The sequence below is a fragment of the Lissotriton vulgaris genome, chromosome 4_1 (assembly GCF_964263255.1).
Source record: "Lissotriton vulgaris chromosome 4_1, aLisVul1.2, whole genome shotgun sequence".
Lineage (NCBI taxonomy): Eukaryota > Metazoa > Chordata > Amphibia > Caudata > Salamandridae > Lissotriton > Lissotriton vulgaris.
The window spans coordinates 1,248,576,447-1,248,599,549 of NC_141691.1; the positions used below are offsets into that span (position 1 = coordinate 1,248,576,447).

The 23,103-nt window shown below is 46.3% G+C and overlaps 1 protein-coding gene across 1 annotated transcript in view; it reads left to right on the forward strand.

Moving 5' to 3' along the window:
• The window catches only part of RTTN (rotatin), a 1,129,552-nt gene that overhangs the window by 147,360 nt on the left and 959,089 nt on the right, over positions 1 to 23,103 (forward strand). The window contains exons 11-12 of the mRNA XM_086965450.1: positions 10,422 to 10,537; positions 21,460 to 21,630. Coding sequence (XP_086821576.1) covers positions 10,422 to 10,537; positions 21,460 to 21,630 — 287 coding nt within the window. The remainder of the gene's footprint in view (positions 1 to 10,421; positions 10,538 to 21,459; positions 21,631 to 23,103) is intronic.

The window sequence follows — 23,103 nt, forward strand, 5'->3', positions numbered from 1 at the left end:
CAGAAGAAGATTCCGAAGATCTCAAAATCGTGTCAGAGGCAGATGACTCCGATGACTCTATCACTCTGGGTCAAAGAGTGAGTACTACTGTCCCCCCCCCCCCCCCACCCCCCCCCCCCCCACCAAAATTGAAGGCAATTATCAACACTCCGCCTGCTGGGCCCAGTCGTGACTGAAAACATACTTCCGGAGCCCCGCCTTCGAGCCCGGCTCAGAAGAAAATCGAAAGGCCTTCCAGAAGCTCAGGATCGAGCAAACCGAACATGCCAATTCCACCAGCACCTTCGGCACCGAAACCAAAAGAAGTCCCGGCTTTGAAACCGGTTCCGACGTCGTCGTCTTCGAAAGACAAATCGGGCCCGAAACTCCCAAGCCCGTACACAAACCTGCTTCGGACGCTTCCATACTGAAATCGGCTTCGGCTCCAAAACCCTTGGAGCCAAAAGCAACGCCAAAGGACTCGATCACGCCTCTCAAGGCTAAGGACAAGTACAAACACCAACCTCGCTCGGAACCGAAAATATCGGCGCCGAAAGCGGTTCCTGAGGAAAAGGAGCTTTTTCATCTAGATCCTATTGATCCTAAGTCGACAAAGTTCTATATTGATCCAAAGACAGGACATGTCACAACTGGACTATATAGAAAGAGGAAGTTAGACAAAGCACCTGTTCTTCCAGTGCCTGTGAAGAAGGATTCTACCACATCGCCTATGCACCCTTCTTCTCCTATATTTCCTTCTAACCTACTTCCTCTACCTAAACCTATTACACCTCAAACTTCTCCACCTCATTTTTCTCCACCTCATACACCTCCACATAATGATGATGATGACATAGGGGCGGGGGTGACCCAGATGACCCTTTCACTTACCCTACTGACCCACCGGATTGGGAGTACCCTGTCCCACAAGACATACCGGACATCCCAAGTCCGCATACATACCCCTCAAAACCCTCTCCCCGAGAAGAAAATATTAATTATTAGGGCTGCCATCTATCATGGTGTCACAATGCACTCAGACGAGTATTAGATACTGTTGAAATGTCCCAAAAGTCAGTACAAATATTACCCATGATTAAAGGAGTCATTAAGCATGCCCCGAAGTGTTTAAAGATCCCGTACGTGCCAGGATTCTAAACCCCAGAATAGAAAAGAAGTATAGGCCTGCCCCTGCAGATCCTACCTACATTAAGGGACAGCTGCCTTTAGATTCTCTGGTCGTTTCCAATACTAGAAAGCGCGCTAACTCCCAAACCTCAGGAGAAACGCCACCTCCTGTGAAAGAGTCTAAGCTGCTAGACGCTTCTGGTAAAAGAATAGCTGCCCAAGCAAGCAATACCTGGGGCATAGCTAACACCCAAGCACTGCTCACAAGATATGGCAGAGCCTATTATGACCAGTTAGAAACCCTACTACAACATTTGCCTGACCAATATAGAACACAAGCAAATGATCTAATCCAAGAGGGTAAACTAATTTCAAATGCATCAATAAAATGTGCACTTGATGCAGCAGACACTGCCTCTTGAGCAATAAATACCAGTGTCCTTCTTAGACGTCACGCATGGCTACGCATCTCCGGTTTTAAGCAGGAGGTCCAGACTACTATCCTTTATCAGCCATTTAACCAACAATATCGTTTTGGTCCGGCTGTGTACACTGCACTAGAAAAAATGAAAAAAGACACTGAGACTGCCAAATTCATGGGAGCTTCACAGTCCCCACAAACACGAGGCTCCTTTTGTCGCTCCTTCTACAGAAGAGCCTCCAAACAGATGGGAGCAGACAACTCATCTTCCTTTAAAGCTGCTACACAAACATCCCCCAATAGAGGATATTTTAGAGGCGGATACAGAGGAAACAGCAATAAAATAAGAGGTCGAGGTAACAACACCAATCATACCTCTCCCTCCACAAAACAGTGACTTACTTCCGTTCCCCCAGAACATCCCACTCCAGTCGGGGGGAGATTAGCACAGTTCCTACCTGTCTGGAAGTCCATCACAACAGACAAGTGGGTGAGACAAATTATCCAGTATGGTTACTGCCTAGAACTTACAGCCACCCCTCCACAAATACCACCCAGGCAGCGTCGCTTCTCCACAGAACATCTCACGCTACTGAAACAAGAGGGTCTCTCATTACTACAAAAGAACGCAATAGAGATTGTTCCCTTACAACATCAAGGTGCAGGGGTTTACTCGCTGTACTTCATAATACCCAAAAAGGACGGGGTCACTAAGACTAATTCTGGATCTCAGGCCCCTCAACCTATATATACACACTCAGACCATTTTCACATGATCACTCTACAACAAGTGCTCCCACTGTTACAACAAGGTGACTTCCTTGCCACTCTAGATCTCAAGGACGCCTACTTCCACATTCCCATACATCCTTCTCCCAGGAAGTATATAAGGTTTGTACTAGACAGACAATACTACCAGTTCAAAGTCCTTCCATTCGGGTTGACAACTGCACCCAGAGTCCCATATATGGCTGATAAAAGCCAAGTCATTCAATCAGTGTGTTCAACACACTCATCAAACCATTCAAACATTACACAACTTGGGTTTCACGATCAACTACACCAAGACTCATCTCCAGCCCTCTCATATACAACAATATCTAGGGGCCACAATAAACACCTCTACAGCTCTAGCATATCCCAGTCCAGCGAGGATAGCGAGCATTCAAGCCTTAGTCACAAAATTTCAAGCCCAACACTCTCTCCCAGCCAGAGTGTTCATGCAACTCATAGGCATGATGGCATCTTGCATTTTTATTGTACCATATGCAAGAATTCAAATGCGTTCATTACAAGAATGTCTAGCACATCAGTGGAATCAGGCTCAAGGACAACTTACAGAACTGGTGTTGGTGGACAGCCGCACACATCAGTCTCTGCAGTGGTGGAACACCATAAACTTGTCCAAAGGGCAGCCGTTCCTCGAACCTCTTCCACAGATAGTACTTACAACAGACGCATCACTCACAGGATGGGGAGCCCATCTCCTAGGACATACAACTCTGGGAAGATGGACCACTCAATAAAGACTGCTCCACATTAAACGCCAAGAGCTACTAGCAATATTCCTAGCACTAAAATCTTTCCAAGTATATGTTCAAAACAATGCTGTCTTGATCCGGATGGACAACATGTACTACATACAGAAACAAGGAGGCACACATTCTCTGCAACTTTCCCAGCTTGCACAGAACATTTGGAGATGGGCCATTCCACAAAAAATATATCTACTAACTGAACACCTTCCAGGAGTTCACAATCAGATTGCAGATCTGTTAAGTCGACAGTATTCAACAGATTCACAAATGGGAGCTACATCCACAAGGTCTTCTACTATTTTTCTCCAAATAGGGCCAACAAGACATAGATCTGTTCGCCACACATTACAACGCAAAATGCCCAAACTTTGCCGCCAGATTTCCTCACCCGTTGTCCAAGGGCAATGCGATATGGATGAACTGGTCAGGACGATTTGCATACCCTTTTCCGCAACTCCCACTAATCCCACTAGTGGTACACAAGCTCCAACAACAATCTCTCAAACTAATCTTCGTGGATCCCACATGGGCCCGCCAACCGTGGTTCACAATGCTGCTAGAACTCTCATTAGTTTCACACCAAAGACTGTGCCTGTCCCCATCGCTGTTAAGGCAGAACCATAGAGAGATCGGACATCCAGATCCAAGTCCTCTGAATCTGGCGATCTGGCTCCTGAAGTCTTAGAGTTTGGTTACCTTAACCTGCCACCAGACTGTATGAACATCATTAAAGAATCCATACGACCCACTACTAGAGCTCGCTGTGCTGCAAAATGGAAAAGGTTTGCCATTTACTGCACCAATATTCATATTGATCCACTGGATGTTTCCATCCAGAATATCATTTGCTATCTACTGCATTTACAAAGATGTAATCTAGCATACTCATCTATACGTTTACGTCTTGCAGCACTTGCTGCGTACTTACAAAACAGACAATATTTATCACTATTTAGAGTCCCGCAATTAAAGCATTTATGGAAGGACTAAAGAGAATAATTCCTCCTAAGTTACCACCTTCACCAGTGTGGAACCTAAATATTGTTCTTACCAGGCTCATGGGACCCCCATTTGAACCTTTACACAAATGTGAACAACAGTTCCTCACATGGAAAACAGCTTTCCTAGTTGCCATTACCTCTCTTAGAAGAGTAAGTGAGATTAAAGCTTTCACTATACAGGAACCACTTTTACAATTAAATCGTAACAAAGTGGTCCTCAGAATAAATCCAAAATTCCTTCCTAAAGTCATCATTTCATCTTAATCAATCAGTGGAGTTCCCAGGGTTTTTTTAAAACCCAGACTCTGTAGCAGAAAGAGCTCTACACACCCTAGACGTGAAAAGAGCCCTTCCTTATTACATTGACAGAAGTAAATCCTTTTGCAAAACAAAACAATTGTTTGTAGCTTTCTCTCCACCACATAAAGGCAATCCCATCCCTAAAGCTGATATTGCAAGGTGGATTGTAAAATGTATCCAAATCAAAAGCAAATCACACATTATCAATTCCTCCTAGAGCGCACTCCACACGCAAGCTAGGAGCCTCTATGGCTTTCCTAGGGAACATTCCCCTAGAAGAGATCTGTAAGGCAGACGCATGGTCTACAACACACACCTTCACTAAGCACTATTGTGTTGATGTGCAAGCCAAGCAGCAAGCTGCTGTAGGCCAAGCTGTCCTCAAAACTCTCCTTCAAACTACTGCAGCAGATACAGGTGACCACCGCTAGGGGAGATACTGCTGTTTAGTCTATGCTAAGTGTGAGATCTGCAGCTCGTATGCCTTGAAGGGAAAATGCTACTTACCAGTATGCATCTGTTCTTGGCATGTAAAGCTGCAGATTCTCACACGCTCACCCACCTCCCCGGGAGCTGTATCTGTTCCAGTTCTATCTTACTTAGATATACACACATGGACATCTTTTTTCTTTCTACTAACTCCATCATTTCCCATCACTGCGAAAAACAATCTAAGGATGGAGTCGATGCCCATGCGCACTATCGTCCTAGGGAGGGGTCACCTATCTCGTGACTACAAAGACTGCTTCCAAAACAACAATAATATGCAATCATCCGAACCCAACACTAGATGGCGATCTAATGCTAAGTGTGAGAATCTGCAGCTCTACATGCCAAGAACAGATGCATACTGGTAAGTAGCATTTTCCTTATGCATCTTCCACTGAAAAAAAAAAGGCAAGTTATTGTTTGGTATGCTCATTGTTTATTCACAGCATGGCCTCATGTGAAAAATGTGCTAGAATATAAAACCATATTCATGACTTTCTGGAATGACGGGTTCATGCGTAATGGGGAAAGATCCACTCCTTCATGTTACACTCATCCTCACTCTCACTTGCCCTAGTGCTTCACTTACACTCTCACTAGCGAGAGGAGATGTAGTTTCTCTTCCTTCTCTCCTGTTGTGATGTGGCATCTCAACCCTGCCTTGGTGACAGTGATGTTACATAGCCCAGAAATCTCTTGCAGTTGTTTTAGTTATTGAATTCTAAATAGTAAGAAAGGAACTTTTCCTGTTAGCATGTATGGGAACAATGTTCGATTAATGGCCCATGGGGTCCACCCATGTGATCTGCATTTGAGAACATGTGACGTAATGGCTCCAAGCCAATATGTGTTATGAATGGAGTCTCCCTTCAAAAAAGTAAGTATTTCAAAGGGTTGCTAGCCCTTGGCATTGGTCTCCGCGCTTTGACTATTTACAGCAATTCCCCTCTGCACCCCAAAGTCTTGACCTCCAGTCGTTTGATGAGATTGGCGACTGGCTGTCCTGTGATGAGGTCTCAAATAGTTCTAATGCTTCCTATTATGGGGAAAGCCTTGTACTTATAGTCAAGTCAAGTCAAGAGATTTATATAGCGCGCTACATACCCATAGGGTCTCAAGGCGCTTGAGAAAGGGTGGGGGATTACTTGTCGAATATCCAAGTTTTAAGTTGCTTTCTGAATGCTAGGTGGTTCTGAGTAAGGCGAAGGTGAGTAGGAAGTGTGTTCCAAGTTTTGGCTGCCAGGTAGGAGAAGGATCTACCTCCCATGGTGGATTTGTTGATGCGAGGTACAGTGGCAAGGGCTTGGTTGGAGGATCGTAGCTGACGGGAGGGGGAGTAGAAGGACAGTCGTGTGTTGAGGCATTCGGGTCCAAGTTCGTAGAGTGATTTGTGTGCGTGGGTTAGGAGGCGGAAAGTAATCCTCTTATTTACGGGAAGCCAGTGGAGGTTTTTCAGGTGACCAGAGATGCGTTCTTTACGCGGGATGTCTAGTATGAGCCTGGCTGAAGCGTTCTGGATGCGTTGGAGTTTTTTCTGGAGTTTTTCGGTGGTACCGGCGTATAGGGTGTTTCCGTAGTCCAGGCGGCTCGTGATCAGTGCGTGGGTGACCGTTTTTCTAGTTTCGGTGGGGATCCAGCGAAATGTTTTTTTGAGCATGCGAAGAATGTTGAAGCAAGATGAAGAGACGGCGTTGACTTGTCTGGTCATCGAGAGAGAGGAGTCCAGGATGACGCCCAGGTTCCGTGCGTGGTCAGTTGGGATGGGTGCTTTTCCTAGGGCAGCTGGCCACCAGGAGTCATCCCAGGCGGAGGGGGAGGTGCCTAAGATGAGGACTTCTGTTTTGTCTGAGTTCAGTTTCAGACGGCTGTGCTTCATCCACTCGGCTACTTCTTTCATTCCTTCATGTAGGTTGGTTTTGGCGGTGTTAGGGTCTTTGGTGAGTGAGAGGATCAGTTGGGTGTCATCAGCGTAGGAGATGATGTTGAGGTTGTGTTGGCGTGCGATGGCCGCGAGGGGGCTCATGTATACGTTGAAGAGGGTGGGGCTGAGTGACGATCCTTGTGGCACGCCGCAGATGACTTCAGAGGCCTCTGACTTGAATGGTGGGAGGCGGACACTCTGGGTTCTTCCGGTGAGGAACGAGGTGATCCATTCCAGTGCTTTTCCTTGGATTCCGACGTTTTTGAGGCGCTGTAGCAGGGTGTCATGACAGACTGTGTCGAAGGCAGCGGAGAGGTCGAGGAGGATGAGGGCGACTGTGTCTCCGTTGTCCAGTAGAGTTCGAATGTCGTCTGTTGCTGCGATAAGTGCGGTCTCAGTGCTGTGTTTGGCTCGGAAGCCGGACTGTGAGGAGTCGAGGGATTTGTTGGTTTCGAGGAAGGTGGCGAGCTGGTTGTTGACAGCTTTCTCAATGACTTTGGCCGGGAATGGAAGAAGCGAGATGGGGCGGTAGTTTTTGAGTTTGTTGGGGTCAGCTGTGGGTTTTTTCAGAAGGGCGGTGAGTTCTGCGTGTTTCCAGCTTTCCGGGAAGGTGGCGGAGTTGAGGGAGCAGTTGATGACGTCTCGGAGATGAGGTGCGATAATGGAGTCTGCTTTGTTGAAGATGTGGTGAGGGCATGGGTCAGTTGGGGATCCTGAGTGGATGGAGTTCATCAGGCGGATGGTGTCCTCAGTGGAGATTGGGTTCCAATTGTTAAGGACGTTCAAGGGGGGTGAAGGTCCTGCAGGAGGTTGGGTGGGTTGGTCTCCGGGTCGGTTGTCGAAGCTGTTGTGGATGTCTGCGATTTTGTTGTGGAAGAAGGAAGCTAGGGAGTCGCAGAGGGCTTGGGAGGGGGTGATGTCGTTGGAGTTGGCTGATGGGTTGGTGAATTCTTTGACGATGTTGAATAATTCCTTGCTGTTGTGGGCGTTGTTGTCTAGTCGGTCTTTGAATGCGGCTTTCTTGGCAGACCGGATTAGTTGGTGATGTGTGCGGGTGGCGTTTTTGAAGGCGTCCCTGGTGCTGGTGTTTGGGTCTTTTTTCCAGGCCTTCTCGAGGGAGCGACAGAGTTTCTTAGATTTCTTAAGATCATCGTTGAACCAGGAGGCGTTTTTGCTGTATAGTTTTATTTGACGTTTTTTCAACGGTGCTAGGATGTCTGCGCTGTTGGATAGCCATTGGGTGAGGTTAATGGCTGCTTGGTCGGGAAGTTTGAGGAGTGGGCGGGGGGGTTGAGAAGAAGCGATGAGGAGATCTGGTCGATGGTGATTTTGTTCCAATTTCTTCGCAAGGTGGGTTGAGGATGGTTGTGGATTGTGGTCTTATTGTAGATAAAGTGAACGCAGCTGTGGTCCGTCCAATGAAGAGCTGTGGTGTGACTGAATGAGACATGTTTGCTGGAGGAGAAGATAGGGTCGAGTGTGTGACCTGCGATGTGGGTGGGGGTAGTGACAAGTTGTTTGAGTCCGAGGTTGGCGAGATTGTCCAGAAGGGTGGTGGCGTTGCTGTCATTGCTCTTTTCCAGGTGAAAATTGAGGTCTACCAATAGAATGTAGTCCTCGGAGGGGAGGGCGTGTGGGGTGATAAAGTCAGTGATGTCTTCGCTGAATTGTGCACGGGGTCCTGGTGGCCTGTAGAGGAGGGTGCCTCTGAGTGTGGTCTTGGGGTCGGTGTGGATCTGGAAGCGGAGGTGTTCGGCTCTGGCAAGGTTGACGTCAGATCTGGTTGAGATGCGGATGGAGTTCTTATGGACGATAGCGATGCCTCCTCCTGTTTGGTCGGTGCGGTCCTTGCGGATGATCTTGTATCCTTCCGGGATGGCAATGGTGATGTCTGGGGCTGAAGAGGCGTTCATCCATGTTTCTGTTAGGAAGGCGACGTCCGGTGAGATGGTGTCTAGTAGATTCCAGAGGTCGATGGCGTGTCTGTGGACCGAGCGGGTGTTGAGCAGGATGCATTTTAGGTGGTTGGTGTCAGATCTCTGTTTGGTGTTGGTGGATGAGGGGTTGGTTCTGGTGCCGTCGAACTTGCAGGAGTTGCAAGAGAAGGGTCCATGGGTGTGTCCAGGAGCGGCCTGGACGCAGTTGGGGGAACGGCCGGGGTTAAGGGCTAGGAGGGTGGTGGCATCGTAAGTGATGCGAGTGGGCTGGGCATTGCGAGAACCAGGGGGTCTGGCGCTGGGCGCGGTCCAGGCGTGGACGGGCGTAGACGGGCTTACCTTTGGCGCACCTTCGGCGCGAATGGGGCGCGGTCGCTGCGCGTGAACGCTGCGCGTACAAGCAACTGCCATATATGGATAGTGTAGGGAGGCGGGGCGGAGGTCAGGGCAGGGAGGGACAGCAACAAAGCACAAAATGGCAGCTGGTCAGTAAATGAACCTGAAATGGAGATACAGCCTGAAACGCGACGCTATGCACAAAATAAACACGTGTGCAAGCGCAAGACAATCCACCTGGCTGCGCGTTTTAAACAGTGGCACAACGCTAATTAATTACTGTGCACTAAATGGTTCCAAAGCGTCTAGATTATTTCAAGCGCTACGATTATTAATTAATTAATTATTGCAGACGAGAGGCTGAACAGTAATAGAGCTTGTGGGCGCTGCGAGGTCAGTACGGTAAAGGTGCGCTGCGTTTACACAGCTGATGGAAGGATATGCTTCTGGGCGCTGCGAAGTCTCTACAGTGATGGCGCGCAGGCAGTCAGGGCAGTGCAGAGACAAGAGGGGCGATGGGGGTGAGCGTAAGCAAATTGGCAATAAAGAGCAGCGAGAAATGCAGGTGAGCGCTACGATACCAAATGTCTTCAGTGCTGGGAGCTGCGAGGGGAGCGACCGTAGCTGAGGGAGTCAGGGTCAAGGATTTCCTTCCTTTCAAGGCTGGTGTCAAATCCCTACCACACATGCCACGTATTGATAGTCTAGGCTCCGTTCCCGACTGTTTCTCCAATCTCATCAGAAATCATCTCTATTTTAAATCTAAAGTGCTTGAAGGCTGTAATATAAAACATCTGTGCGCTTTTAGTCAGCCAGTTAGATCACTGCATCTCCTGAAGCAGCTAGAAGAAAGTAATTACCTCCAAAGTTTTTACATCAACCTCCCTTCCTGGAGCAGTTGCATCATATTCCCCCTTCAAGGCTTCAAACTAAGTAGTTTGCCTGGTGCTCGGAATCCAAGGCGCCTGCTGCATTCCTCAAACGCTTATACACACCTATCCATAACTGTAGGAATATAGTCTTACAAATAGGAGAAAAGACTGTTATGTATAATACCTTTTGGTAGTAAACATTTTCAGGGGAGTGTTGTTAGAGGCAGTACTTGGGAGAAGGCTCCCACCATTTCACAGACTCTGTAGTGGCCCAAAATGGAATCGTTTTGCGAAAATCAGCTAGTGGGAAATGATACCCAGTGCATAAAAATAGGTGCACTGAAGGTGTTAACCGTTTTGAAGCCTCTAACTGAATGGTGAACCTACAGGTATTGTCTAGCACTTGTTGCAGCCCTGGCAAGGTTGACACACGTCATGAATATAATGTAAGCACATTTGATTGTTTTTGTTATTATGTTCCTTTCATTTGAAAATGCAGGCAGCAGAAAGACGACTATGCAAGTTTTGGAATTGCTTACTGAGAACATGCTGCTCATTGGTGAAGTACTGTCCGACGACGTCTGGGAGGATATTAGCCTAATTGGACAAGAACTGGTAAGATGAGGATAATGTTTGTCTGCTATTCTTTTTTTTACATTTTATTAAGTGACTAGCCTAAGAGAAAAGCACCGTCTTGAAAAATGTCATTTAGAGTTATGCACTTTTTGTGTGTCTTCCTGTTTCTCCTTATGCCGTGACTTGCTGATGTAATATTATAAATTATGTATCTCCTCCACTGCTTGCAAAGACGTTTCCTGCATCGGATCTTCTACATATGCATAATATTGAAAAGTCTCATACCCTCTATTGGTGATGTTCTAGAAACTTATGATTCTTAAAAACTTGTAACTGTTTTACTTGTAACTTTTCTGCCATCTCGCAGCACTCGTAGGCAGCTAATGCCTCCCTGCAAAAGTAATGTGATATCATAGGTGCTAGAAATAAGAGGGGGGGGGGCTGGTGCTTCATTACCCCCAAAATAACAATGCTGGAATGTAGAAGGTGATTGAGCAATAACGATTAGTTCAAATTTAGTTTTTAGCTTGACACATGTGTAGTGCGTTCAAAGACAGAGGTGAAATATGTCTTATCACAAATTGTTGCTTTTTCTTTTAGCACAGAGTCTGGTGTTTTACTTTTTTTTCTGCCTGCAAAGTGAGGTGATTTTGTAAAGTGAACTATGAGACAGTCTTGCTGGGATACGGGGAGTATGAAAGGAAAAGCTGTCGAATGTTTTTTTTTCTAACATACAACTAAATATAAATGCGTTTAAATGAACTGTACACGTTTTTTAAAATATATCAGAGGTTAGGAAAGTACAAATAAAGCACATTTTTGGTAATTATTTTATTCTGAAGTGTGGTGGAATCAAAGGTTTTCATAGGATCTAAATAATCCCTAGTTTGCCATCAGCTCGAAGTTTTCCAACTATTGTATGATAGTACCATCGACATCCTCCTCTTAACCGAAACGTGGTTAACCGAGGATTCTGGCCCTGACACCCTAGCAGCTATCCCTGCAGCTTACTATATTATGCAAGCTAACCGTCCTGCCGGCAAGTCCGGTGGAGGGGTGGCGGTCATTATCCGCTCTGAATTTAAATTCTCAGAGCTGACGATGACCCCCATTCCCAAAACTGACTGTCTTACCTTTAAATTTTCCTCACCCAAATCTTCATTTGTCTGTGTCCTAGTCTATAGGCCCCCTGATCATATGCCTCTCTTCTCCCAACTCTTCGGCGAATCCATTTCCCAGCTTTCGATCAATCATGCCAACATCATGATCATTGGAGATTTCAATTATTGGCCATCTGACACCCACGAAAGCCATCTTTCTGCGGAATTTACGGACCTGCTATCAGGCATGAATTTCCACCAGCACATTCATGCCCCTACTCACTGCAAAGGTCACACCTTAGTCCAAGTGTGGACATCCAATCTTGATATCTCCCCTCCCTCCGTACTTCCCTGTTCCTGGTCTGATCATTTTTCTATCTCCTTCTCTCTTTATCTCCACATTCCCCGCCCCCCTCCCCTTACTAAAAACCTATCTGCTCGCAACTGGAAGAAAGCCAATATAGCCGATTTCCATGCTCTATTGGCTTCCTCCGTTCCAGCACCTGCGATCTCGGTCGCCGACCAGGCTGCCCACCTAGAAGAATGGCTGTTAACTGCCTGTGACTAAGTGGCTCCCTACAAAACCATTAAAGCTAAGCGTCCCCACGACGCTCAACGGTGGTTTTCTGATCAGCTCAAGGCTGATAAACTTGCTCTTCGGCAGGCAGAGCGCCGCTGGAGACGCAATTATGATCCTCAGCTTAAACTGGTTTATGTAGATGCCCTGAACACTTACAAAAAAGCTATATTATCTGCCAAAACAGCCTACTTCTCTCAAAAAATCTTGGATTCTAACACCAAAGCCAAAGACATCTTTTCTATTGTCAATGAGCTCTCCATGCCTGACAGGATTACACCCCTACCCCAACCTACCCAAACCTTATGCGACTCCCTGAATTCTTACTTCATTGACAAAATAACTATTATCAAAGACATCCCCCCCCCTCATCACCCCTTCCTTTACCTCTCCCCCCATGAATTCTAGCCGTCTGACTCAGCTCCCACCAATTTCTCAAAATGAATTCTCCGTGCTTCTTCGCAAGGTTAGCTCAGGCTCCCCTAATGACTGCTGCCCCCCTCAGATCCTTAGAGAGGCCTTCCTGGCATGTCCTGGCCCTCCATTAGCTTTGCTCAACAACTCTCTCGCTACTGGGGAGGTCCCCCGTTCCTTCAAACAGGCAGCTGTCATATCCATCCTTAAAAAAACTAATGCAGACCCCACCATTCTAAGTAATTATTGCCCCATTTCCCTCCTTCCCTACTTGGGCAAAATTCTGGAGACCTACGTTACCCGCTGCCTGAGTACCTTTATCGAAGATTCCTCCTTCCTGGATGCCCAACAAGCTGGCTTCAGACCCCTCCACTCCACCGAGGCGGTCATAGTGGCCGTCATGGATACCCTGAGGAAAGGTGCCGACAACAACTTCTCTCAGGCCCTTGTCCTCTTGGACCTGTCAGCTGCTTTTGACACGGTCGATCATACTATTTTGATCGACCGTGTCAACAACGCCGGCATCCAGGGGGTGGCCCTCGACTGGCTCAGATCTTTTCTGAGCCATCGGACTCAGGCAGTTCACTTATCTACCTTTTCTGCGCCCTATTCATCCCTCACCTGCGGGGTCCCTCAGGGCTCTGCGCTCTCACCCTTACTGTTTAATTTGTACCTTCAGCCCCTTCTTGCTTCCCTCCGTAATACCCCGGTTACTATTTTCAACTACGCAGACGATCTTCAGTTAATTTTTCCCATTGACCCTCTTCCTTCCTCCCGTTCCAACTTTCAATCCACTATGCTCAACATCGCAGAGTGGATGCTTCATAGTCAGCTAAAACTGAACCCCACAAAAACTGAGCTGGTACTTGTTGGGGGTTCCACTAATCCGTGGAATTCCACCTTTTGGCCCACTTCCTTGGGGACGCCGCCTAACCCAGTTGGCACTGTGAAAAGCCTGGGGGTGATCATCTCTGAGGACCTCTCAATGAGGCCCCAAATCAATGCAGTCACCTCATCCTGTTTTTTCCACCTAAGGCGGATTCGTAAAATCAGTAGGTTCCTCACCAGAGATGCTCTAATTTTAGTCATCCTAGCATTGATCACCTCCAGACTCGACTATGCTAACACGTTGTATGCCGGAATTCCATCAATCCATCTCCACCGGCTGCAACTTGTCCAGAACCAGGCAGCTCGCCTGATTTTCCGCCAGCCAAAATACCAGCATGTCACCCCTCTTCTGCGTAGCCTCCACTGGCTACCCATCACTAAACGCTGCATCTTTAAACTGGGATGCGTCATTTTCAAAGCCCTTTCCGAGCTAGCCCCTGCTTTTATCTCTGCCTGCCTGACACGGTATGTCCCCCACAGAGACCTTCGCTCCGCAACACTCAATGTCCTTGTCATTCCTAAAACCAGACGGAAAAAGCATGGTGGCCTGAGTTTCTCTGCCATGGCCCCCCCTGTCTGGAATTCCCTCCCAACTGCACTCCGCCTCTGCCCCAACTATGACCACTTTCGCAGACTGTTAAAGACCTTCCTGTTTCAGTCAACACTTGAGTAACTCCTCCACCCCAGCTGCAGTTATGTCAAGAGCGCCATGAAACCGTTGGTGAACGTGCGCGGTATAAATATTTTTAACGTAACGTTTAACGTAACGTAAACCACGACACTACTTGATGATCTGAGCAAATATTTTCTGAATCCCAATTTCTAGCCATTCTCGCTTGCGCACTATATAGTTTTATCAGTAAAAACTGTATGTCGCTGCAAACTTCGTGCCCATTTTTGGAAAATGTGTTGCCCGTAAATATGCTGGCACACCATTCTTTACTAATGTATTTTTGTTGGTTTGCTCCAAAATGGATCGCCGGCAACATACTGCTCATTTGCTACACTTGTTCTTTGTGTGATTCAAAGCGTTCCAGAGCTATGAACACAGATTTTTTTGCCCCATGTGTCTTCTGGATTAATGTTGTTTGAAAGGTCATAGTCCGATTATCCGACCAAATATTACAGGTGAGACTATTGCTTGGTGTTAGATTATGTAAGTTCTTTGGACTGTGACCTCCCCATGTGCACTCCGATATGGTGGCGCTTTTTCAGCACAGATTCTAGAATTCTTAATAAAAGACTTTGTTTTATTAATGCTCTGCCACTATTGAGACATTTCTTCATGCCTGCACCACTGTCACTTGTAGTTAATTGTTTTGCTATATTGTAATTTCCTACATATAACGCTTCATACCCCAGACAAACCATCAAAGTGCATGAATGAACAGAGACTGCTGTTTGTCATGGCTGTGGGCTTTGTTGTGTGTTGAATTTTAGTGTTTTCTGTGTTGGTAGCATTATGGTGTATTGTGTGGTCGAACATAGTTGTACTGTTATCCTGATGTAGGTCGCTGTACTTAAGTATGTAATGGAGGGAAGACGAGGGAATGATAGAGTGTACATTATTTACATTAATGTATAGTTTTATCTTGATGGAAGTGTGAGGGATATTAATGTGGGCTGTGTGTGGAAGGATTTTGGTATCACACATGAGTAGTAGTGCAGTTAGCTCCTTGTGTCACTGTGATTCTGTGAGGCACACACATGAGAAACACAGCCATGCTGAATGCTTTTTAGAACCCACCCAGAATCGACAGAGGCCATGTCAAAGGCATATACTGGACACAGATAGCCAGGGTGAATGGCCTAAGAGTTCACTCAAGAGTGACAGGAAAGTAGCCACAGGCATTTCATTGATACAATCAAGCAGTGTAGATGCTCTACAGAGCCCATCTGGGGGCAACTTGGGGAATCTACATATCAGTATCTAGTGCTCTAGAGCGGTTGTAAGTTATTCAAAAGGCCTCAATGTGACCTGCAAGGTTGACATCAAGAGAGGGGTGTGCCAGGGGTGCATTCTAGCCCCCTTTCTTTTTAATTTATACATCGATTTCATGGAGCAGGCCTTTTCGGACACAAAAGCTGACTGCCCCCCAGTAGGCAAGTGTAGCCTGCTGGTCCTCCTATATGCAGACAATGCTGTTCTCATGGCGAGGACAGATAGGGGTCTACAACTCCTGTTGAACTCTTTAGTTCATGTTATGGAGAACTTGGACCGGACTGTTAATCATACCAAATCGTTTGTCATTCATGTGGGAACCCGCAAAGCCTAGCAGTCCACCTTTAAGTTAGGAACCTTGTCAATACCTAAGACAAACATCTTCTCCTATGTAACTGTAATTTGTACTTGTAAAGCACACTAATACCCTAACTGGGGTGTCCTGGCGTTGTAACGCATACCGCTGTGGAACCCTTCCTGGCTTTTCCCTGTGAAATGTCCACTCCTGGGCCCCCCCAAGGTGAAGCCATGCATCCCAGCGCTGTTGGGGCAGTTGTGGAGATTAAACAAGCTATTACCCAGAGTTGCAGAGTGGGACCCATGATTAGAATAGGCACCGAGGCGAGAATGATCAGGTCCGAGGAAATTGAGCCCAAGACTCGCCGAGGTGGGAATTGAACCCTGGTCCCGGGCCAGACCTCTGCACCAGGGTCACCGCTCTAACTATTGAGCCACACTTCTCCACTGTCTGGGAGTAGTGTTTGACGACACCCTGAGTTGGGGCCTCTTGCTCACTCGTAAGAAAGGGGACCTAGTCAAAGCAACTGCAGCTGTTTTTAACTTTGCTTCCAGAGTGGGGGGGAACCAATAGGGCCCATTTTAAAGATTTATAAAGCAAAATGCATTTCAAAGACCAGCTACGGAAGCGAGATATGGGGTCACATTGGGTTGGAAGCCCTGCAAATCGCTGAAAATACCTTCCTGAGGCGGGTCCTTTCAGTACCGCAAAGCACCCCGTCCTACGTTGTGCATGAAGAGCTGGGGATGCCCATTCTCTCAGATGAATTGGCTTTCCGCCCACTAGCATTGTGGTTAAAGATGTGTGCTAAGCAAGAAAACGCACTTAGCAAAGACATTTTAAAGGATTGTCTCTCCCTTGACCACGTCCTGCGCATCTGATGGCTCCAGTATATAAGAGCAGGCCTTTCTAGGCTAGGCAGGGCAGTACTATTTGATAACTCCGAGCTTATATGTCAGAGGGACTTTGCCTGGGCTAAAGTGTGTTTTTAAGTAGGAGCTGCTGTGACAGAGAGGAAACAGAGCTGTGTATGCCCAGCGTGTGTAGGTACATTACGATAAGAACTGAACCATATATTTTAGGATTTAAAAGCATTCACAATCGCTTTTTACTGACCACATTTCGGCTTGATCTTTTTCACTATCTCCTGGCACAACCACGTGGTGTGCATGGAGGGCAGTGCCTCATGCCCCGTGGCTGCGACAGTCAGTCTCCTCAGGATATGATGCACTTTTTAATGTTTTGTAGTTTTTATGCGGCTCCCAGAAAGTTATTATTTATCCCGATTCTTAAAAAGGCTTTTTTTTGGAGGGTGAGACCAGCTTTTATCTTTTTACAACACCTCTCAAATGACACCGTTTTGTACACACTCAATTTCTTACGGGTAGCTGTTACTTAGGTCAAGTTGTGACTAATCTTGGCATCGGGACTTTCAAATTTCTTCCTTGTAATTGGACTACCCCGGTTGTATTGAATTGCGAATGTGCATTCTGGTGAAGTTTTACTGATGTTTGTATGACTTTTATGGCTTTATTTGTAAAATAGAATTACGTTTTTTTAATGTTTATGTAGTGCTCCAGAGCAATATTGTTGGTGGGAGGGTAATCTTGTGGAATAAACATATTTAAGTCGTTTAGGTAATTTGAAGGATGTCATTGTGGAGATCATAGACAACCATCTTGTTAGAGAAACTGAAAAAAAAATCTTACAAATTCCGGCAGTTCCTGTCGACTGATGGCACGCCTCAGACCTTAATGTTTTGTTGATCCTTGTTAGACCTGGCTTTTACAGCAGGTTTATCCCCAGATTTTTTGCTTTCTAGCCTTCTGTTTCTGAACTGTTTTTGTTGGTTTTATGACGCTGGGCGCTTTACCACTGCTGAGCAATGCTAAAGTGCACATAGTCTCCCTGTAAATTGTATCTATGGATTGGTGATTCCATAATTGTCTGATTTGATTTACTAGTCAGTCCCTAGTGCAGTGCACTGTGTGTGCACAGGGCCTGTAAATCAAATGCGGCTACTGGGCTTGCAGCACTGAGTGTGCCACCTGCATAAGCGACCTTTAAATGTAACTGCCATTGTAGAGCCTGTGTGCAGTTTAGTACTGCTATGTCGACTTGGCATTTGCACCCACTTGCCAGGACTTAACTTACCCTTTTCTTACATGTTAGTCACCGCTAAGGTAGGCCCAAGGTACCCCAGTGGGCAGGGTGCAGTGTATGTGAAAGGTAGGACATGCCCTGATGTTTTGTGCCATGTCCTGATAGTGAAATACTGCCAATTTCGTTTTTCCCTATTGTAAGACTATCTGTTTCTATAGGATAGAAAGGGGAGTTTGATTATAACATCTTATAAGTATACAGGCCCTTGGGAACCAGATCGGAAAATACAGTTTAGTATACCTAAACTTAGAATGTTAAAATGCATCTTTTTGTGAGGGTGATTTTTACATTCTGTGTTTGGAAATACCACTTTTAGAAAGTAGGTATGTTCTTGCTTAGCCATCTAGTGTGCCTCTGCTAGGATGTGCATGGACTGGCTTTGGAGTGACAGGGGCTGGGGATGTGCAGTGGCTCCAGAGAGTCTGAATGAGTCAGCGCTAGGCTGAATAGACCTGGTCTGCATTTGGAGTGGTGGGAGGAGTAGCACCTGCACCTGAATAGGGCTGTGCCTGCCTTCCACGATAATGGCTCCGCCCCCCTGTGGTGTGTCTGGAACCAGGGCTCACATTGCCAAAGGAGGTTATTGTGCGCTTGAAAAGTGCCTCCCAGAACTGGTTTGGACTGGGCTTTGGACTGGGCTCAGAGCCCTGGGCCAGGAGAGAACAAAGAGATTTACTGTAGAAAAAGAGGGGCCCAGACCCCAGACTTTTAGATCACTTCTGAGAATCAAGAGGAACCTTTGCCAACGAGAAGAGCTGGAGGAACTGAGGAGGAATATTGCCTTGTACTGTTTGCTGTCTGGGGTTCGCTCAGGGGCTACTTTCTTCAAACGAAAGGTAAAAGGACTTTGCTGTTTGCTGTGTCCCTCTTGAGGAAGATCTCCAAGGGCTTGAAGAAGAGCTTGCCTCCTGTTCTGAAATCTCAGGGACACAAAAACTTCACCCCCAGCTTCCTTGCTGAGAGTTCTGATACGCCAAGAAGTGCCTGTAGCTCTTCTGGGCTTCTGGAGGTTGTTCTGGCTGTTGGGAGCTGGAAAAGCAACGCAACAACAAGAAGCGTGACGCATCCGTACCTGTTTCCGATGCATCGCCAAAGAAACTGTCGCAGCTCCTGCCTGTGGCTTGAGAAATCGCTGCAGAGTGCATCGGTGTCCGACGTATGAGATTACCGCACCGATTCCAACGCAAATCCTGCTATCTGGCTGCAAGAACCCACGTATCGTCCCGGATCGTCACATCTCATTGAGGCGCCAGGTCTGTCGCATCATTGGGGGACCCAGTAAGAAACCAACGCATCACCTCCCCACGTAGTAAGAAACTGATGCATCACCTCCCCACGTAGTAAGAAACCGATGCATCATCTCCTCTCCGGCCAGGAACCTACGCATCACCTCCCCTGCGCAGCAGTAAGGAACCGACGCATCACCTCCACCAGAGCAAGGAACCAACGCATCACATTCCCGGAGTGTAAGGAACTGACGCATCACCTTCCCTGCGAGCCTTTTTGTTTATGTGCGTGACACATCCAAGGTACTTTGTGTGAAAAGTGTTGCATCTGCAATTTGCTGTGAAATGAACGATTTCTACCATGTGAGAGTCCTATTTTCATTACTGGATTGTGGATTTTTGTCGTTATAGGCTTGTTTGGTTTAGATAAGGATTACTTATTTTTCTCAACTGGTGTGGTGTCCATTTGTAGTGTTTTCACGGTATTACTGTATGTGTTCACAAATGCTTTACATACTACCTCTGAGATAAGCCTGTCTGCTCGTGCCAAGCTACCAAGGGGGTGAGCAGGGATTATTTTAGAAGTGTATCCCCTTACCCTGACTAGAAGTAAGGGTCCCTATTTGGACAAAGGTCCCTACCTCTGCCAACTAGAGACCCAATTTCTAACAACCCTCATATATTCCATATGAGTTTTTTTTGTTTTTAAATCTATATTTTTGTTTGCAATTAACTATTAAACTATATTCACGTTTTGTTTATACATTTGCATGGCTATATTTTCTCTTAAATTCAGTGAAGCAAATTTGACTGCTCGTTGATCACCAACTGTTGCGGGGGATGATGCATTCAACATTTAGAGAAGGGGAAGACCAAGTTATACAGACTCACCATAGCAAGCTGCCAACTTGCCACCCTTGATCAGATGACCTATGTTTAGTAAACTAGGGCCCTGGCTGCGCATTCCAGGGTCTTCCTAATCCACATCCCCATCAGCTATGCTCACCACTAGTATAGCATCAGATATTGCCACTTATCTCTCCCTAAGATGACTATTAAGGTTGTGTAGTATATGATGTCCACCCAAGGGAAATATGGCGCAAAACCGTTGGAGATACTGCTAAGTATCAAAGGAATACTTTGTGAAGCCGACTCTGGGTAAACAGACACTCAGCACTCCGTATGTATCGGAAGCATGATTATAGTACATGGATTTAGAGCTCAGAAGGGAGCACCACCCATGCTACTGAAGGTGTAAACAGGACAGCGCAGTCTCCCGTCTTCCAGTATCAGAGATTTATGAGACAACTGAATGTAGGGAGCACTGAACGGTAGTCCTATGGGTATAGTGTTGATGGGATTTCAATAGAGGAAAAGTAGCGGCAGAAGGTTGTGGTCAAAGGGAAAAAAGGGGTTCTGTCCCAGCCTTTCCTGGCCCTATTAGGCCCAAACAAGGAACACTCAACCGAAAGCCACAGTTTACGTCCCAACCCTTATTCTGTGCGCCCTCCATTGTTGGATTAGATAGGTTTTAGCTGATGTCAGTCAGTGGAAGTATGAGGAAGAGGCAGTGTTGACAGGGGCTCAGCCAGATGACAGACATGGCCAATGGGGAAGATCTAGGTCCTATCTTCGCCTTGGCATGAGGGTAAGAGGTGGAAGACTGGATCTCACAAGAAGAGAGCATAAAAACACGGCAACCACGGACCTCAGATGGAACTTATACTGCTCACTGTGTATTAAACAGAGGAAAGGCAATCTCCCCGTTAACAAATTCAAAAACACAAGAGATGCATAATATTTCTGTGTTATACCCCATCTGCACACTTTACAATGTACAGTGAGAAATTGCAGTTCTAGTTTGAAGCAGCAGCATCCCTGCTCATCCCATTGAACTGATCCCTTTTGCTCTTGTTTTGAGGCACCCACCAGTGTAAGGGACTACGGTACGTCCTTTGTGTACACACCTCGGTGCTGATGTGTGTGTGGAATCATTGTGCCTCTTATTATCTGCTTGCTGGTGCTAAGAGGCTACCCTTGTTGCTGACTGCTGAGAAGTCACTTAAAGCTGTGGTGTCCCTTCTCTTGGTCGGTGAGGAAGGTGGCCATGACACAGCACCTGAAGCAGTGTTAGAAAGTTTGTAATGCTTCTTAATATGTTGTTATCCATTCGGCATCAAGGATTTTTTCAATGGTCTACTTCCTATTCGCCTATTACTCTGGGCGCCTAAGTGTCCATTCATAAGGCCCTATATTAAGACGTCTTTAAATAGGAAAGCTCGGGATTGTTTTACTTTTTCCGTTATTTTTATCTTGATGACTGTTTTGTGTGATTCTCTACCTTTTTTCACAGAGAGGGAAGCTGCTTGTGTCTCTGGATTCATTGGGCGAAAGCTTATACTATCATAAAAGTAATACAAGTTCCGAGCAGCCGGAACCTCTGCTGGTGCACCACAGGACAGCATTCCTAAGCATTTCCCTTCTAACAGTACGACTATTACAAACACTCCTCCCTGTTGAAAAGGTAAGATATATCACCACTGAAATATGCTCAGATATAAAAAAAATTACTTAATTTTTTTATAAATCCTTAGGATTTTTGTGCTACTTCGGCATGTCATTTTAAAGAACGAATCACGTGTATGTACATTTTGGTTTGTTTTTTCAGTTAGTGTTAATATAAAAGTTCAGAATATGCATATAGAGCAACCGTTTGATTTAATCAGCTATGAACCAACGAGTGTTAAAAATATAAAACCTTTGAATGTTGTTTCATCCCAGTGGAGAGGCTGTTGTTGAGTTTGGAGTATTACTACCTGGGGATGTGTAGTATGCTGCTGCACAGCCAAGAATGACTGCTTGATGGAATGTTAGTGTTTGGAATGTGTGCTGCGTGAATGAGTTGGATGAAGGGCTGAGCAGCAGTGAAGCTGCTCCTGGTGGGGCTCCTACTAAGACTGACTTTACCTGTCTATGTATCTAATTTACCACTTAAATAAATCTACGTGGTAAACTACCTGGCTTGGAGCGTCCTTTCTTCAATACTACAGGGTGTTGAAGTGACCTCAGACATGCTTGCATAAAAAATCCACCGCTGTAAAACTGTTTTTTGGTAAGTATCTTCGGTTTTGACAGCAAATGTTATATAGTCTGACTTAAGTTGCACATTTTCTTTACTTTTGCACAACTAGACAGCTTCAACATTGTGACTGTTTGCAACTGTAGTGTTAACGTGGAAACAACCCTGTGCAGCACCTTTTCGTAACTGCACTGTCCATACACTTAAAACATCCCCCATCCATCACCGGTGTTGTCAGTCAGGTGACTCTGGTAATAAGAGATTTGGGCAAACGTGTGTCTCAGTTTTGTGCACCACTGCTGGCCTAGAGCTCACAGCAGCCTCCGTGGAGCACTCAGGAGATGGACCAAAGGATGAGATGCAAGCAGTAATGGTCAAGGCCTGATTGGAAACTCAAAGAAGCCTTGGCAATGTATTCGTACTGGCCCCCGCACAATTTGTAGTGAGCGAGCCTGGCCATTACAAGGGGAGTTTTGGTGGTGTGGCGCTGGGGGTGGGCGTGGGTGGCAGGGTTGAAAGTGTGAAGCACTGGCTGGCCCCGGGAGTCTGGAAACGAAAGTGAGTGGATTATGCTGGCTTGCTACTTTTGTTACAAGGGGCCGATATTGCAGCACTGCTGCAAAACCATCCTCTAGCAACAAAACTGTCCCCCACCCTTCCAGCCTCCCAGGGAAATGTAAGATACCCGGTCCAGCTAGTCCGGCCATGGCTATTGTACTTGAAATAAACATCTGTAATGGTTATAGTACAGAGGCACGTGGACTTGCAAATCCTTTTGGCATCAGCTTGGTTCACCTAATGAGTTTGCCCATCAGAAACGGCAAATATTTACACTTTACTGACTGACCTCTATCCCCCACACACACTTTTTGCAAGAGCTTAATACATCTTATCTATTTTTTTGTTTGATTTCTCAAG